The 15,492-nt window shown below is 37.0% G+C and overlaps 2 protein-coding genes across 2 annotated transcripts; both read right to left on the reverse strand.

Annotated features, from left to right (window-relative positions):
* Nucleotides 1-3,920: 3,920 nt before the first annotated feature.
* Nucleotides 3,921-11,638, reverse strand: LOC110711535 (kinesin-like protein KIN-12B). Its single transcript, XM_021889946.1, has 15 exons — nt 10,909-11,638; nt 10,186-10,323; nt 10,018-10,101; nt 9,797-9,922; nt 9,648-9,707; nt 9,420-9,566; nt 8,511-8,606; nt 7,789-7,934; nt 7,339-7,488; nt 7,115-7,247; nt 5,942-7,030; nt 5,764-5,862; nt 5,526-5,678; nt 4,608-5,426; nt 3,921-4,510 (listed from the first exon to the last, which is right to left on the reverse strand). The coding sequence occupies exons 1-15, from the start codon at nt 11,236-11,238 to the stop codon at nt 4,118-4,120; spliced, it is 3,963 nt and encodes a 1,320-aa protein (XP_021745638.1). The 5' UTR covers nt 11,239-11,638; the 3' UTR covers nt 3,921-4,117.
* A 1,221-nt stretch (nt 11,639-12,859) lies between these two features.
* Nucleotides 12,860-15,094, reverse strand: LOC110711581. The gene is made up of 5 exons (XM_021889990.1): nt 14,867-15,094; nt 14,724-14,797; nt 14,024-14,564; nt 13,606-13,873; nt 12,860-13,488 (listed from the first exon to the last, which is right to left on the reverse strand). The coding sequence occupies exons 1-5, from the start codon at nt 15,092-15,094 to the stop codon at nt 12,860-12,862; spliced, it is 1,740 nt and encodes a 579-aa protein (XP_021745682.1).
* Nucleotides 15,095-15,492: the final 398 nt, after the last annotated feature.

Below are 15,492 nucleotides of genomic sequence, written 5' to 3' on the forward strand. Positions count from 1 at the left end.
ATTTGTTCACTTACTCGAATGTTCTTATCTTACACTATTCAACACTTAAAATAAAATATCACTTAAAATGATATTATTTTCTAATTTATCAATGTAATAGTTTAATACAAATAATTGACAAGCAAGCTTCTATATGTGCACCTTGGAAGTATATACGACTCAATGGACTCATGTGGCTGGTGGTGATAAATGATGGATATATAGTGAATTAATATGCAAATTTGTGAAGAAGTCTCATATATACGTATATATGTATCAATGTCGATGGTAATAAATTATTGAAATCTCAAACTCAAACATGCTATTTTTTTCATCTTGTAATAGATAATAATGGAATTTTAAAATCATTTATATTTAAAGAAAAAAAACCTCTTAACTTAGGATTTTAACCTCCAATTTAGCCTTCTGAATTCGTCTATATGACACAAAACATTATCATAGATAGTGTCATGATACTTTTATTTCTTAAATTTACTGGCTTAATGTCTACTCCCTCTGTCCCTTATTTTTTGCCCCATATGACTCGATATAAAGCTCTCACAAACAAGTAAATCATGGATCAAATAAAAAAGGGACTGAGGATTTACTACTATACAAAACAGGTGGTTGTTGCAGTTGTTTATTGATCTTCGACCTTGACCTTTAAAGGGACGACACGTAACCAAAAAAAAAAAAGGAGATTGAAGCAAGAAAGGACATCTATAAATGAAGCCAAAGTAGAGAAGCAAAGTATAAAAGTTCACGGCAATGAAGAAGAGCTCATAAATCACAATAATAATGGTACTACAAAGAAAACACAGAGTTTCCAATTGATCACACAACAAGTACATTACCTTATATGAAAGGAACATATCAATGTCTTTGGCTACTTAAGTTTACACAATTCAGCCATTTTTGGGTCCATTGTAGGGTGGTTGTTCAAAGGAAATGATTGACAAAGTTATAAAAAAAAAAAAAAGACTTTAATTATGTTTGATGTTTTTATTTATATATTTATTTATTTGTGGGTTTAATCTTTGCACGAAAAACCCTTCGCATCAGTAGTAGTAGTACTACTGTACTAGAGGTCCATTAACCAGGCTGTCACTCTTTCTTTGCCATTATATCACCTTCATTAACGTCTATTTCTTTCTTATCAAGGTGCCCCCCTCTTTAAATTAAAGCCTCGAATCGATTTGTTTTTCTTGCAAGGATACGTAAAGACAGTGAATTAAAGCTCCGGCGTGTATCAGAGTTTGTACATTTCAACTACAATCATCTAATCAAAGGATAAATCACATACTGTGTACAACCATTTGAATTATTAGCATGTAACGTGTCAAAGTACTACGACAATGTTTAGGGATTTACGTAATTATTTTTATAATGAATGAAATATGCTAAGCTAATAGGTGAGCCCTAATTAGCTTTAGCCCTTAAAAGAATTTTTTATGGTACAATATTATCTTTGAAGAATTATCATTTCATTCACCAAACTGGCCAACCAAAATCATTACATATGGTACATCAAACATTTTCAGTGAACTTCAATTTGGACAACAACCTTCAATTCAATTCCAAGAACAAGCTAGGAGGGTAAGTGAGTCTAGTGACAATATAATTTCTTGTATTACATAAAAAAAAAAGGATCAAAAAAGACGTTTTTTCATGATTAGCTGCATTTGCTGAAGTTTCTTAAGTACTCCGTAACACAAAACTTTTATCAAACGGTGTGTTACGTGTTTGATACCTAGGCAACTAATGACACCTTTCGGACACGTGGACACAAGCTATACCTAAAACGTTTTTAGTTCATGTCCATAGGCCATAGTTAGATATATTAAATGCCCAATTTTATGCCAACTTCTCTTTTGGTGTTTAGTTTCTATCTTCCTCTCGGCCTCATTAGGGTTGATATTCCTAAACCAGCTAATCACCAGATTAATAAAGCTAAAAAAGGTGAACCAAACACATGAAATCACTCTAATTATACTCTTCCAATTTAGTATAGTACTTCATTCAGTCACGTTTGTGCAGTTAAGACCACAAATCATTGTGTTAAAATCAGTTACACTGTATTAGTACAAATAAATCATCAGTATTACACCAAACACTACTTATATTATACATTCTTTAGTGGACACTTTCTAAGTTTCTAGTTCCTATTCCCTCTACCTCTTATCCTAATTTAAAGTATATTACATCTATAAGAACATTTAGGTGTTTCATATTAATACACTACTTCGTATTAATTACAATAATATACATAAAAATGACATAAGGTGAATAGAACGAAGCCTAATTTAAATTAACCTAAGCACGCAAGCACGACACAACAAAATGACATGTGGGCTTGGACCGACCTTTTGAAAATTTAGGCCGTGCACAACCATGTGCCGAGAGTAATTAAGCCTAATACACACGACCCCTATATGAGGCATAGTTTACAACCATTTGTACACCTACATTTTGTCTTTTCCTTTTTTTTTTCTTCTTTTTTTTTTTTTTTTTTTTTATTATTATTAGTTTATAATCGATTTCTTAGACGCACGACCCTTATATGAGGCACGCAAACGTCGAACATTCGAGCGAGCTAACGAAAGTACTCATTCCAAGGGAAAAAAGAAGTAGAAGGAGCCAATACCTTTCATTTCTTAGCTCTTATATCCTTCCTAATGGCAACATTGGACGTTATCTAGATGTTACTTTCATACCCATTATCTCTCATCTTAAATTCACATTGTATGATGTTTGTTGCTTGTCTTAAGATGTCTCTTGTTCATTCTCTTAAAAATGATAAGAATATTGAGTGGCTAGGGTGGTGGAGATGAACAATATTGGTCCCATTTTTGTAGGCCACAGGTTATATCACGGTTATAGACAAGGGCCACAACTCACTAGTTTTTTGGTCTCCTAACAAAAACATTTCTTCTGTACAATTTGGCTAAAACCTTATAATATAATATTATCATATACCATTCACCAATAGTAAAGAAGAAGAATAAGACATGAAAATTGAGATATTTTTATTGGGTAACAACTATAAACAAAGTTTATCAGATCACCCATTTATTTATTTCACCATGTCATAGTAGTGATGTGATAGTAATCACTTGTAATTGTTACTGATCCAATTATCCATTACATTTTAACTAGATGTTTTTTGTGCAAGAATCAAATATACTCTCTCTATAAGGCGAACATGTTACGTCCTACTTAAGTCTTTGTGAGTACTTGCCTAGAATATGGATTAAATTGTACCCAATAAACATTGATTAATCACACACGTTTTGCTATATAATTTTGCTACCACTTGATGGAATCTGTTAAAAGGCTTTACAAAGCGCACTTCCCATCGTTTTTTCCCTCCCCACGCACCTTTGACCTCCACCACCCTAGTCGCTGTTACCACCATTGCTCAAATATATTTGTCTTAATAAGAATAGAATACCTTAAAAATTTCGAAGAAAAATTTGTAGACCTTAATTAATTTCCTTCTTGTCTTACCAGTAACCACACAGCCAAAAAAAGCAAATGGACATGATCAACACATCCACTTGTAGATTGCCTGCCATCCTCTTGACACTGAAACCAACATAATTAAATAATTCTTCAAGGTTTTATTAAAAAAAAAAAAAATGAAGAATTAGTTTAAAACATCTTTCATTTGAGATCGTTTGTCCCATCTCTGCCCTATCCAAACCATTCAAACCAATGGGTGGACCATCCCAATCCAAATTGAACAATTTATTATCTCCTCTTGCCCATAATACATAATAAGAAATACATGTTGCTTGCACTTGGATACCCATGTCCAATATGGATACGTGTGCAAGTGTAGAAGATTTGACATGAGCACTTTGTGTAAAATGAATAGTCCAAAGTTATATACTTGTATATTGGATCCGACATGGGCACTATATGTAAAACATGGACAAAGCTACAGAAAAATTGAATTTTATAGCTGAGGCAACTCAATTTGAATACATTGGACTACAAAAGAGGTAATGAAAACATTGGGCCTCACAAATGGGGAGGATTTCTAACCTATGGAACTGAATCTTGGGTAAGCAATACAAATATATCACAAATCAACTGTTAGTAATTTTACATACAGAGAGGCCACTGAATTTTTTACCTATATGTTGCATCTGTCATAACCAGAGAACCATGAAGAAGGTTCTGCGAATTTAGATGATAGCTCATCATCTATTCCATTGTCATAGAATGCCTGAAACTCTTCTTTCCACCGCTCATCACCGCCACTTTGTCGCTCCTCTGTGTCAAATTTGACTCCACTGGGTGCATGATAGGAATCTTGTAAGGCCTCTTTTGGTATACTATGTCGCTCCTCAGTGTCAAATTTGATCACACTGGGTGCATGATAAGAATCTTGCAAGGCCTCTTTTGCTATATGGGAGTCAGCAATAACTTGATTCAATGACTCAATTTCAGTTTCGTGTTTTTTCTTTAGTTCATCAATTTGCTTGAGAGTCTTCTCAGTTTCTTCTTCTGCCACAGCAGCACGCTTCTGAAAAAATTTGGAGTGTCAAAATAAGCACAACCTCAATCTGAAACATTAGAAAACAGAAAGATGATAGACAGCACAAAAGACTATCTTTACTAACCTCGGCAGCAGCTACTGCTTCTTCACCTTCTTTCAGACGTACAAGTAATTCTCCAGCAGCCTGCAGAGCTTCTGCAGTGTCTCTTAGTTGAGACTGAAGCATTTTGTTTTCATCCCTGAAATACCGCCTCTCCCTCTCTCTTTCAACTTTTAATGCTGAAATCTCTGCTGCAAGAGCATTAATGAACTTTGATTCTGCCCCTCTGACCCCTGCTTTAGCAGCTGCTTTTTTAACATCCTCGATTCCGTCTTGCATCTGTCTACGCCTTGCAAGCATTTGCATATGTTTCTCTTCAAGGTCTGCATGCTGTTCAAGCATACGTGCTTGACCCTCCATTGCTAACTGAAGGGCTTCTTTTAGCTCCTCTGAGCACTTCTTTTCTGACTCAAGTTCTCGCTCTAGGTCTTCAGTATGATTACGACAAGATTCAAGTTCCAATTTCAATTCCTCGGCAAGAGATATCCATTGGCTTTCCACCTCGGTCCACCGAATCCTTTCCTGTTCGACAGCCCACTGAATCCTTTCCTGTTTGACAGCATTGTCCTCAGTTGATTCTGGTATTGTATTCAGTGGTTGAGACAAACTCTGTTCACAGGGGTAAGTCAACTTCAAAAGAGACTTTCGTTGCCTAGAAGCCTTGGGTGAACTATCTGTGTAGTATTGAAGCTGGCTCCTTAAATCATGAATTTCCTCCAATAGGACATCCTTCTCGTCCATATCAAAGAAGCTTCGCAATTTCTCCAACTCATCTTGTGCTCTCTTTAACTCAATTTTGGTCTCCAACACTTCAGGATGGTTTTCATATTTTTCCTTTAGAAGCTATAAATACCAGGCAAGTTTAATTCCAATAAAGGTCAGTCTGGCGCCAAACAAGGCTTATATAACAAATTTATAATAATAAACAAAGGTGTTATGTACCTCATGTTCTCTACGAACAGATATGAATTCTTCTTCCATGAAGTCCTCAGTAGGTAACACACCATCCATAAGGTGTTCAAGGCGAATTATTTTATCCTCCCGCATTTGACTAATAATTGCATTGCATTCCCTTTCATGTTTATATTGCTGAACCTGTTCAATAATGGACGACTTGTCAGAAATTTGCTGAAAATAAACAAGCCATAACTAGCAATGAGAGAATTCTAATTGAACTTGCCAGACGATTCAGTTGTGCAATCTCATAATTTTGCCGGGAGCAGAAGTCCTCAAGCGCCATTTCTCTCCTAATCGCTCCAGCCAGAACCTTCTCTACTGCCTGTTGTAGTTGTATCATATGCCATGTTCAATAGATGTTATAAGAGGAAAGACGAGACACATAAACGCAAGCTACATACCTTTGGAACCTGGTTCTTGGGCTTTTCAGCTGACACTGACCTATCCACAGGAACCAACTGAAGGTTTGAGGGGTCATTGGCTTCTTTCACATCTCCATTAAGAGACTTATTGCAATTACTACAAAGATAATTGATTCCATCTATTTCAGGCATCTCAATACTGTCTGGTAGAGTTTGAATACCTACATCAACTTTCTCAACAGGTAAAATTGGCTTCAACTCTGCAAGCTTGAATGACAACCGGAATGCAGACTTCCTGAAAGCAGAACTCATCCGCTGATTGTCGATGATCTCAAGACCACGATGAAGGCTAGCTGCCAAATGATCAGTAGAGCTACGTGCATTATTGCCAGACATAATAGTCAGAGCAAGCTGGGAGTTCCTTAGAGAAGACTTTGCCAAAGATGCATGAGCATCCTTCTTGCTTAATCCAAAGTTTTCTACGTCTTTCTGTGATGCAGTAAGCATTGATGATGTTCTTAGACTCTTTCTGCTACTGCTAACAATTCTTGGGGACACACTCTTAGGGGGAGATGGCAGAATAGGAGAAACATCACAAGGAATGACATTTACTTCAGGAACTAGTGTATCCAAGGGGCCATTTGAAGGACTATTTGTGGCCTCGGCATCTGCCATATTAGCTGGAGATGACAAGAATGCAGAACCATCCTCAATTAGCTTGCATTGCGATTCACTCACAGCTTTATTTTCTATTTTTACTGTGTCCTTCCCCTCGGCAGCCAGCAAATTCCCACCATCAACAATGATTTCATTATCATCTATTTCTGAAATTACCTCTTCCATACTAACATCTGATATTTCAGAGCTTGGCTTCTCAATACATTCATCCTTACATTGGCTATTTTCAAGGCCACCTGACTGTTGACGAACTACATTGCACAGTTTTTTAACAGCCTCCTCATCAATTTCCATCTCCTCGTCACCATCAGCATCTAAATGATGCAACACCATTGGATGGTTGAGACTCATCTTCAAGAGACTTAAGCTTCTACGTGCATTCCAACTGTTTGCGTATGCTGCCTTTGGATCACTTTGGTTTCTATTTGCCTTCATTCGAAGTAGTTCATCCTGTATCGTGTACCAAGCACAAGTTATTATCTAAGCACCAAAGCCTGATGACATGTTTACCACGAGTAATTTAAATAATCCTACCTTAAGTTGCCTTATCACTTCTCTTAAAAAGTTGACATCATCTTCTTGCATAACTTCATTGACAACAGCCTTGTTTTTAATGGCCTTTGCACGCTGTGCAAACCTCAATGTGCTAAATGTTTCACTCTTACAGCTGTAATATCAACAGACAACCATCAATTAACAATTCGGAAAGGGCAAAGAGTTCGGAAGTTTTGAAAGTGAAAAAGACTGCAGCATCACACCTTTGAGCTGGAGAAATAGCACAAATCATAGCCATTTTTGCATTACCGCCAAGAGATTCCTGAAGCAAAAATGTCAATCTGGAGTCTCTATATGGGATATGCCTTTGCTTTCCAGTTTGGGAGACTTCAGCGAGAATGTTAATCAGATTACTGCAATACACTTAGCATATGAGGAAGATGCACTCAAATTATACTTAGCAACTAGGATTGCCCATACAGCAACAACAGTTAAACATGGAACCATCGACCCCCTTGAGTAAACTATATTTATGCAACCTACCTACCTAACCCTATTTATACAACAATTGGAGTGTTTACTGTTTTTGAAAAGAACAGGTTTATTCATCAACTAGATAAATTATGTGCTACAACCTAATACACAGAAAATAGAGGAACAAAATAGCTCCTCAATATTACAAATTTCAATAGCAAAGCTAAGAGACAACATACCCCAACTGTGAAAGGGATCGATTGATATTGCCAGCTTCTTTCAGCCGCTCTCCAGCTGCACCAGTTAACTTTTGCCTTTCTGACCCAGCAAGATCAACTAAATTTATTTTACTAGTCTTCAAACTGCTCAGGCCATCAGACATGCTCTACAATATAAAAAAAAAAAACTTTAAATCAATATCAGTATGTCCAAGTAAGAGACTGCAAATAGCCCTGTGCTACATAATAAAAACACCACCACTTTTTCATTAAATCGATAATATCCTCGGCTTTCCCCCGAAACTTAAAGGATACGCAGCTGAGAAAGCCCAGCTAATTAACACTTCAATAGGGGTAAATACCTTGTTTATATTTTACTTTTGTATAGTGCTAGCTGCCAAAACCTCGTACGAGATAGTGAATTATTAGCTACCCTTAAGCCTTTCAGGACCTCCATTTCCTATTAAATGGTCTAAAAGGTCCATATTCCTCTTATGTGGAGTGGGAGAAAGCACAGCATTGACCCTATAGGAGGTAAGAAGAATGCGAGACTGGTCTTCCTGTGGCCTTTTCAAGAATGGTTGACCTATATCATTTCATTTATCTTGTTAACCAAGCACAGCATTTCAAATAACATGTCCAATATATCAGATACACAGATACCAGATCAACCCCCCCCCCCCTCTAGACTAGCGGTAAAGACTATGAACTCCCCTCCTCCCCCTTATAATTGGTAAAATTACCTTGCATTGTGATTCAATGGAACAAGTGAAAACACTATGTGAACGTGAACTTTCTGCATTTATACTTGTTGCACCTGTTCTGCGGTGTGACAGTCCCTGCACATTTGAGATAAATGGTTTTATACATGAGACACTGAAACTTGCAAATAACTTCAACCTAGTTGCAAACTATGATGAACACAATCAAAACATTTTGAGTTCATTATCAGATAATGTATAATGTGGAAGGTCCAACAGAAATCGAAACACATAGAAAAGGTTTTGGAAGGTCCAATGGCAGCAAATCAATTGCAAATAGAATATGTATTTAAACTGTACATCTTTTGATTCTATATTTTAAATAGAACTCTTAGACAAGATAATAAGAACCAAATATAAAAGGTATTATCCAGCGCTGGAATCAAATGCACATTTGAGACAGAACACTTAGAAAACAGCTTTTCCGCACAAATTCAGTGTTGGATAATCATAGGAGAAATTTTATTCGAGTAATGTCTATAGCAACATTTAAGCAGACTAGTTCAAATATTATTCCAAGTTCTGATTAATTGCCAGCAGAGAGAATGCACACTCTCCAGATAACAGAAGCTAAACATACTACAGACTATATAACAAATTGATCATTGACAAGTAAGAAGCTGAAAGGTTGATCTGTTGAATGAGAAAGCGCATACTTCGTATAAGAAAACTAAGCTAGAAATTTGTGTTGATTCTTTGAATACATTTAGTAATTTTCTAAGGCATTATGGAAGAGTTGCATGTTTTGTCATTAGATTAAAGTCTGCTAGTGTGTTACATGGACTACTTTAGAAATATAACTGATGCTAAAAAGAACAGAAATATGTTGCAGCAAACATCTTCTGTTACTTCAACAATGAAAACTATTTAAAAAGCAGAAGCCATTCATACCTTCAACAACAGCCGTATCACATCCTTGGCTGTTGATACATACTCCTCTGCCAGATTTTCCACATAAACACCCGATTTGACATCTTCCCTAATCTGAAGATTCTTCTGGCTTGGATCCAGCAGATCAGTAATTTGTTCATTGTAAATCTGCAATGCAGAAATAATATGAATTGCATTTAGTTACCTAATTAGAAAAATGGAAGAAAAAAAATAGACTCATTCCAGTACCTCAAGAAAAGAACAACGACACTGATATGTAAGCTGTTTGTCTGAATGCTTAATTTGTTCCTGGAACACCACAAAACAAAGAGTACAGATACTTTTTAATTATTATTTCCTCAAACTTTATAATATAAGGATAAGAGATAGATATTGACCTCATTTATCCGAGCAAAAAGCCGTTCAAACACACGAGGTGTTAATCCTTGTTGCTCATTTGCTAGGTTGTCTTCCAGCAAAGCATTGGAAGGTCCCCACATAGTATAGGTTTTTCCACTGCCCGTCTAATCAGACAAAATCAACACCATATGATTAGAACATAGGGAGCTATATTATACACAATAAAATGGTAATTAATGAGATTTAATTTTAAAATTACCTGTCCGTAAGCAAACACAGAGCTGTTGAAGCCAGCAATACAGTTCTCAACGAGAGGAGCTCCCACAAGCTGGAAAATGTCGAGCTGAAAGAGACAAATTCGACAAAAATTAGTTTTCCTTCACACATATTCAAATTAAAGGGGAAAGACGATATAACACAAACTTGCCTGGGTTGCCTCCATATCAGCCACAGAGTCAAAAGTGAAAGTATGGTCATTGATTGTCAAAGAATCATTTGAGACTTTCTTAACTATCATTTCCCCATCTCTCTCGTCCTTGTTCAATGGCCGCATCCGCACTACCACCTTATTTTAAACAAAAACAAAATACCAATTCAACACCCAGCAACAATAACTCAACCCGAACTTCCAATAAACAAACTTAAACTCTATAAAAGGAAATGAGGTAAGCTTGAATCATTTGTCTCGCACCAATTTCTTCTAAAAGCTAGCTGACCCCATACTAATCAATTGAATTGAGTAATCGAATTGGCGAAAATGATCCTTTAAACAAACATCTTGTATGACTCAATTTAAGAGTACAATTAAGAAATTCAGCAAATTAATATTAAAGAATGACTTTTAGATTCACGAATCAAGAACGGAAAGTTACACTTCATAAATTATTACCTTAAATATTGCCCCCAACAACTACACAAATAGCTCACATTTAAATCAAAGCTCGAAATTGATCAGAAATTTTCAAAAAACTGCATTTCATCAATTATATCAAATCGACAACTAAACAAAATCCAAGAAAAACAAAAAAATAAATTGAAAACACTCAAGATTACCCATCAATCGTTACACAATAGCTCAAATAAACAAAATCAACATTGTCATCCAAAAACCCTAAACTAAAAACCCAAAAAATTCAATCAAAGAGTTCACCTTAACGCCAGAGTCAATTAAAGACGAAGAACAAGGTCCAGCAACATCGAAAACGGCGTCGTTACTAAGCTTCCGCTTAAGAGGGTTAGCAGAAGGCGGCGGCCGCGGCGGAAGAGGGCTCTTCAACTTCCCCGCCGGCGAGGGTTTTCCGGCGATAACATCGCAAGGATCAGAGTTCTCCTTATCTCTAGGAGGGCATTTTTGCTTCCGATGATGCCCAGAAGATTTCGATTTCTGGGAATTAGGGTTAGAATTATTAGGGTTAGGGTTTGTAGGAGTGGAAAGCTCCGACAATGGAGAAATTGATTTGGGGAGCATGAAGTGCTTCATTGTTGAGTTCTGCAGATTTCTGGAGAGAGAAAGAAGAAGAAGATGATGAAGAAGATGTGAAGAGAGAGTTTGGAGGAGAGAGAAAGAGGGGAAAAGGGGGGAAAACGTGAAAACTAGCCGTTGAAGGGAGGATTTGAAATCATTGGAGAAAAAATAGAAATTAAAAAATGTTTTTGGATTTTATTGACTTTTTTTGAAAAGAGAATAGAGTATTGGATCTGAGGGAGCGTTTATATTTTTATTTTTGGGAGGTGACAACCGTTATAATTGGCCCGTTTTGTGTAATAGCGGCTATGCCAATTGGGCATTGACCCACATTGGCCACATACTACAATTCTATAAATGTTACTAGTAGTCGGTTTCATCTTTGTTTCAGATTAATTACAACATCAAACTTTTGCATTATTATATATTTTATATTTTCTTCAAAAAAAAAAAAAAAAAAAAATTTGTATGCTCCCTCTGTGTTTTAATAAGTGTCATAGTTTGACCGGCACATAGTTTTAGGCAATATAATTGACTTAAATAAAATAAAAGGTAAGTGGGTAGTTGAAGTATTAAAAAATTGTAAAAAAAAAATAGTGGGGTTAATAGTTTATTGAAAAGTAATGAATGTAAGAGGAAATAAATAATAAAAAAATAGTAGTGGTTTTGGGTGGGGACCATGAGAGGAGAGAGATATTAAATTTAACGGATTTTTCACCAAATATCACTGAGTTATTGCAAAATTCACCATATACCACACAAAATTTTCTAATTCACCATATAGCACAGAATGCCATTTTTTCTAACTGTCGTTAGAGGTAAATTACTAATTCACCATATACCATTGTTTTACTTATTTTTGCACGATATACCATTTTTTTTAAAAAATAGCCATTGAATAGTTATAACGGCTAGTATGTGTATATAAATGTAGCACTTGAGGGATTCACGTACCAAGTCACACCTCTAATAACATTTGCAAAGATGTCCACACACTCGAGATCTTCAACGTCATCGTCGTCTTTCGGTTCTTCGTATGTAAGGGTGCCAAACAAAGCCTGTTGTTGTGGTAGGAAGTTTGCAATAAGAAGCTCTGATTCGGCAAAAAATCCGCAAAGGTTGTACTATAAGTGTGATGTATGTGATACATTTAGATGGTGCAAGGGTAATGTGGATCAAAATGTCCCGTGGGGTAATGAAAATCAAAGCAGGGGAGGGATAGACACGCATGGAAGTGAGATCGTGTTGAAGCAAGAGTTGAAGGAGCTCAAGAAAAGAGTAGCAAAACAGCAAAAGATAGTAAATGCAGCAATAAAAATAGTTGTAATTATGTTTATGGTTATTGTATTTGTAGCCTTGAAATGAATAATGTAAAAAAAAAAAAAAATTCATTGCTTAAATAAGGTGCACTTGGATTGCTAACTTCGTTTGTCAAAAATTATGCCTACATAATTGTTCAGTACTTGTATTACATAGCTTGAAATTGTGAGAAACAAAAGAAGTGCCAAAATAACCAAGTAGTTAACATTGTGTTCAAATACAACATTGTGTTCAAATACAACCTGACACATAACACTTAAGATTTAAAAGTGTTCACCAAAAAATTACACATTAAGCCTATCTTCAAGGATGTTAATTACCAGCCTTTCTCTTCTTCCCCCTTCTGTTGCCTTGCTGTGAAGTGGATGCTGCATTTTCTGCCTTTTTTTACTGCTGCCTTACAGGTTAAGGCATTGTGTCCCACTTCTTTGCAAAGACTGCATTTGTTGTTCTTATGCCTCTTTCCTTTCTTTGCTTCATGAGGGGCTCTTCTTCTCTTCTTAGCTGGTCTGCCTGCACTTCTTTTGCCATGGGGTGGTGCAATTTCAGGCACATCAAGTGATGGCCAGTGGGTTGGATCAGCCATGGGGTGGATGTGGTCTGCATAAGTCAGTTTATGTGCAGCGCCCTTGAAGTATGGTGACACAAAATCCCTAGGTTCAAGTCTTTGGTTGTAAATGACCTTAAGACCATGCTTGCATGGTATCCCTGAGCCTTGCCATTTCCCACACCCATAGCTCATATTCCCAAGTGTGATAGGGAACTTAACATGGCCATCCCTGTCTTCAAATTTTCCACCACCAGCTGCTGTCACATGGCAAAACCTAGACTCATCAGTCCTTGTCTCCAACACCCCTTTAGCATACTCTGTCAGCTCATTAGGTTCCATATCAATTGCTTTATCGAACCTGGAACCCATCTTTTTCATGCACCAATTCCCGAGAGCTGATTTCCCAAAAAAAATTAAAAAAAAAAAATACAACACCAAGTACACAGACATAGCACAATTAATATCACAACATTGTATGCATTGAATTCAACAAATTAGGCAAAACAATTTACCTTCCAGTAATGTCAACGCAGGCATATCTCTGTTGGACTTGGTAATTACATTGAATGACTCAACAAAGTTTGTTGTGTTATGATCACAACAAACTGCTCTGTCAAACATGTGCACACTCCATTGCTCTTCAACCTTTGTCAGATAATCAAATGCTGCTGCATCATACTCTTTTATCTTGCACATTGCTTTTCCAAACACATACTCATTGTATGCATTTGCAGCAATCCAAAACAGCTTATGAAATGTTGTCCCACTCCATCCTGCAGTCTTGCAGTTTGAGTATAAATGCTAGCAGCATATTCTCCTGGTTGCTCTTGGGAACACCTCAAACAAAGCTGATTCAACCCCCTTCAAAAAACTGGACAAAGTTAGAAAATGAGCATTATCAACAAAAACATAAGAAAAGGAGAAACTTACCCTCATCCTGTCACTTATAAAAGTCCAGTCATCCTTCTCAGATCCATAGTGGGCAAATAAGCACCTTAAGTTTATGAAGAAATAAGTCCAGGAATCTATGCTCTCTGTGTCAACAATCCCATAGGCTAACACAAAAAATTCATTATTCCCATCAATTGAAACTGTAGTTAGCATAATCCCTTTGTAATATCCACTTAGATGTGCACCATCTATTCCTATGATAGGTCTGCAACCCCCTAAGAATCCTTTCACTTGAGCTGCAAAAGATATGAAACAGGCCTTGAATTTGAAACTCTGATCCCCATTAGTAGTCCATGTAACAAGAGCATATGACCCAAGATTTGTGACCTTTATCATCTTTGCATACTTTGGTAGAACTGCATAGGACTGAGCAAAACCACCATGTAATTGCTCCGTGCCTAAACTCTTCACTTTGTATAACAACCTCAACTTCACATGGATCCTGTACCTTTCCATGCACACCCTCTGCAATGAATCAATTGGAATCTCTAGGTTTGCCTCCAAGTCTTGTAACAAGTGTCTGCAAAGCCATGCTGAAGAGACCATAGGATTCTCTTCCAGCCTCCCACAAGTTGCATGTTCCCCTTCTAGCTTCTTTATAGCCTAACTGACTTTATCTTTCAGAACTGCTGCATGAATCCTCCAATTGCAATCCCTGATTAAACACCTTGCTATGTACCTTTGATTATCAGCATAGTTCACTGAAACAGAGAACCCTTCTTGTATGCAGTAATCTCTGAAAACCTCAAGAAACTATGTTTTGGTTTCAAAAATCAACCATGGTTCAAGTTCAACGGACCTAAATGGTAAGTGAGACCATACTTTACCATTTTTGTACATTTTGTCTAACACATGGGACCCATCTAAGTAATCCTCAAAGGTCTTCTCAGGGATATTATCAGCTAGATCTTCTTCTCTCACAATGTACTCATCCTCAATGTCCAAGTCCATATCAAAATCAGCCTCAACATCAGAAGCTTCATAATCATCATCTTCACTATCATCAGAAGGCCAAGCATTAGACTCAACATCACTATCCTCAACAGGCATAGGTTTTTTGCTCCTAGTGTTCACTTGCCTCCCTGCTGCATTTTTTTCCCAACCACATGACCATACTTAATTGCTGTGCTTTTAGGCACCCTCCACTCTTTGGGTTTAAGTCTGGTTTGTTCTTTAGTCTGAGTTGGTTGCCTTGGTGCTCTTGATGTTGGTTGTGGTGGTGGTGGGGGAGGTGGTGTAGGCTGCCTGGGTTGGTGTGTTGGTGTTTGTGGTGGGAAGGATGCTGTTGGGAAACATTTGGTGGTGGAGGTGTGGGCTGTCTTGGTTGAGAGGACTGTTTGGGGGGGGGGGGTTTCTTCTTTGGAGTTAGTTTTTTTCTTCTAGTGGGTTCCTTTGGCGGTGAAGGTGTGGGATGTTTTGTTTGGGAGGTTTGAGGTGGTGAATCCCCT

This window comes from Chenopodium quinoa, unplaced genomic scaffold (genome assembly GCF_001683475.1).
Source record: "Chenopodium quinoa cultivar QQ74 unplaced genomic scaffold, ASM168347v1, whole genome shotgun sequence".
Classification (NCBI taxonomy): domain Eukaryota; kingdom Viridiplantae; phylum Streptophyta; class Magnoliopsida; order Caryophyllales; family Amaranthaceae; genus Chenopodium; species Chenopodium quinoa.

Bases quoted from the DNA above. Each gene is read 5' to 3' on its own strand.
- LOC110711535 (XM_021889946.1), bottom strand. From the start codon at position 11,238: ATGAAGCACTTCATGCTCCCCAAATCAATTTCTCCATTGTCGGAGCTT. The intron at 10,324-10,908 runs GTGAACTCTTTG...GTTTAAAATAAG, and splicing joins TAATTGACTCTGGCGTTAAG to GTGGTAGTGCGGATGCGGCC. The intron at 5,863-5,941 runs GTATGTAGCTTG...CAACTACAACAG, and splicing joins CCAAGAACCAGGTTCCAAAG to GCAGTAGAGAAGGTTCTGGC.
- LOC110711581 (XM_021889990.1), bottom strand. From the start codon at position 15,094: ATGCCTGTTGAGGATAGTGATGTTGAGTCTAATGCTTGGCCTTCTGAT. The intron at 14,565-14,723 runs GTACATAGCAAG...ATGGCTTTGCAG, and splicing joins AACTATGCTGATAATCAAAG to ACACTTGTTACAAGACTTGG. The intron at 13,489-13,605 runs GTAAATTGTTTT...TTGGGAAATCAG, and splicing joins TGCGTTGACATTACTGGAAG to CTCTCGGGAATTGGTGCATG.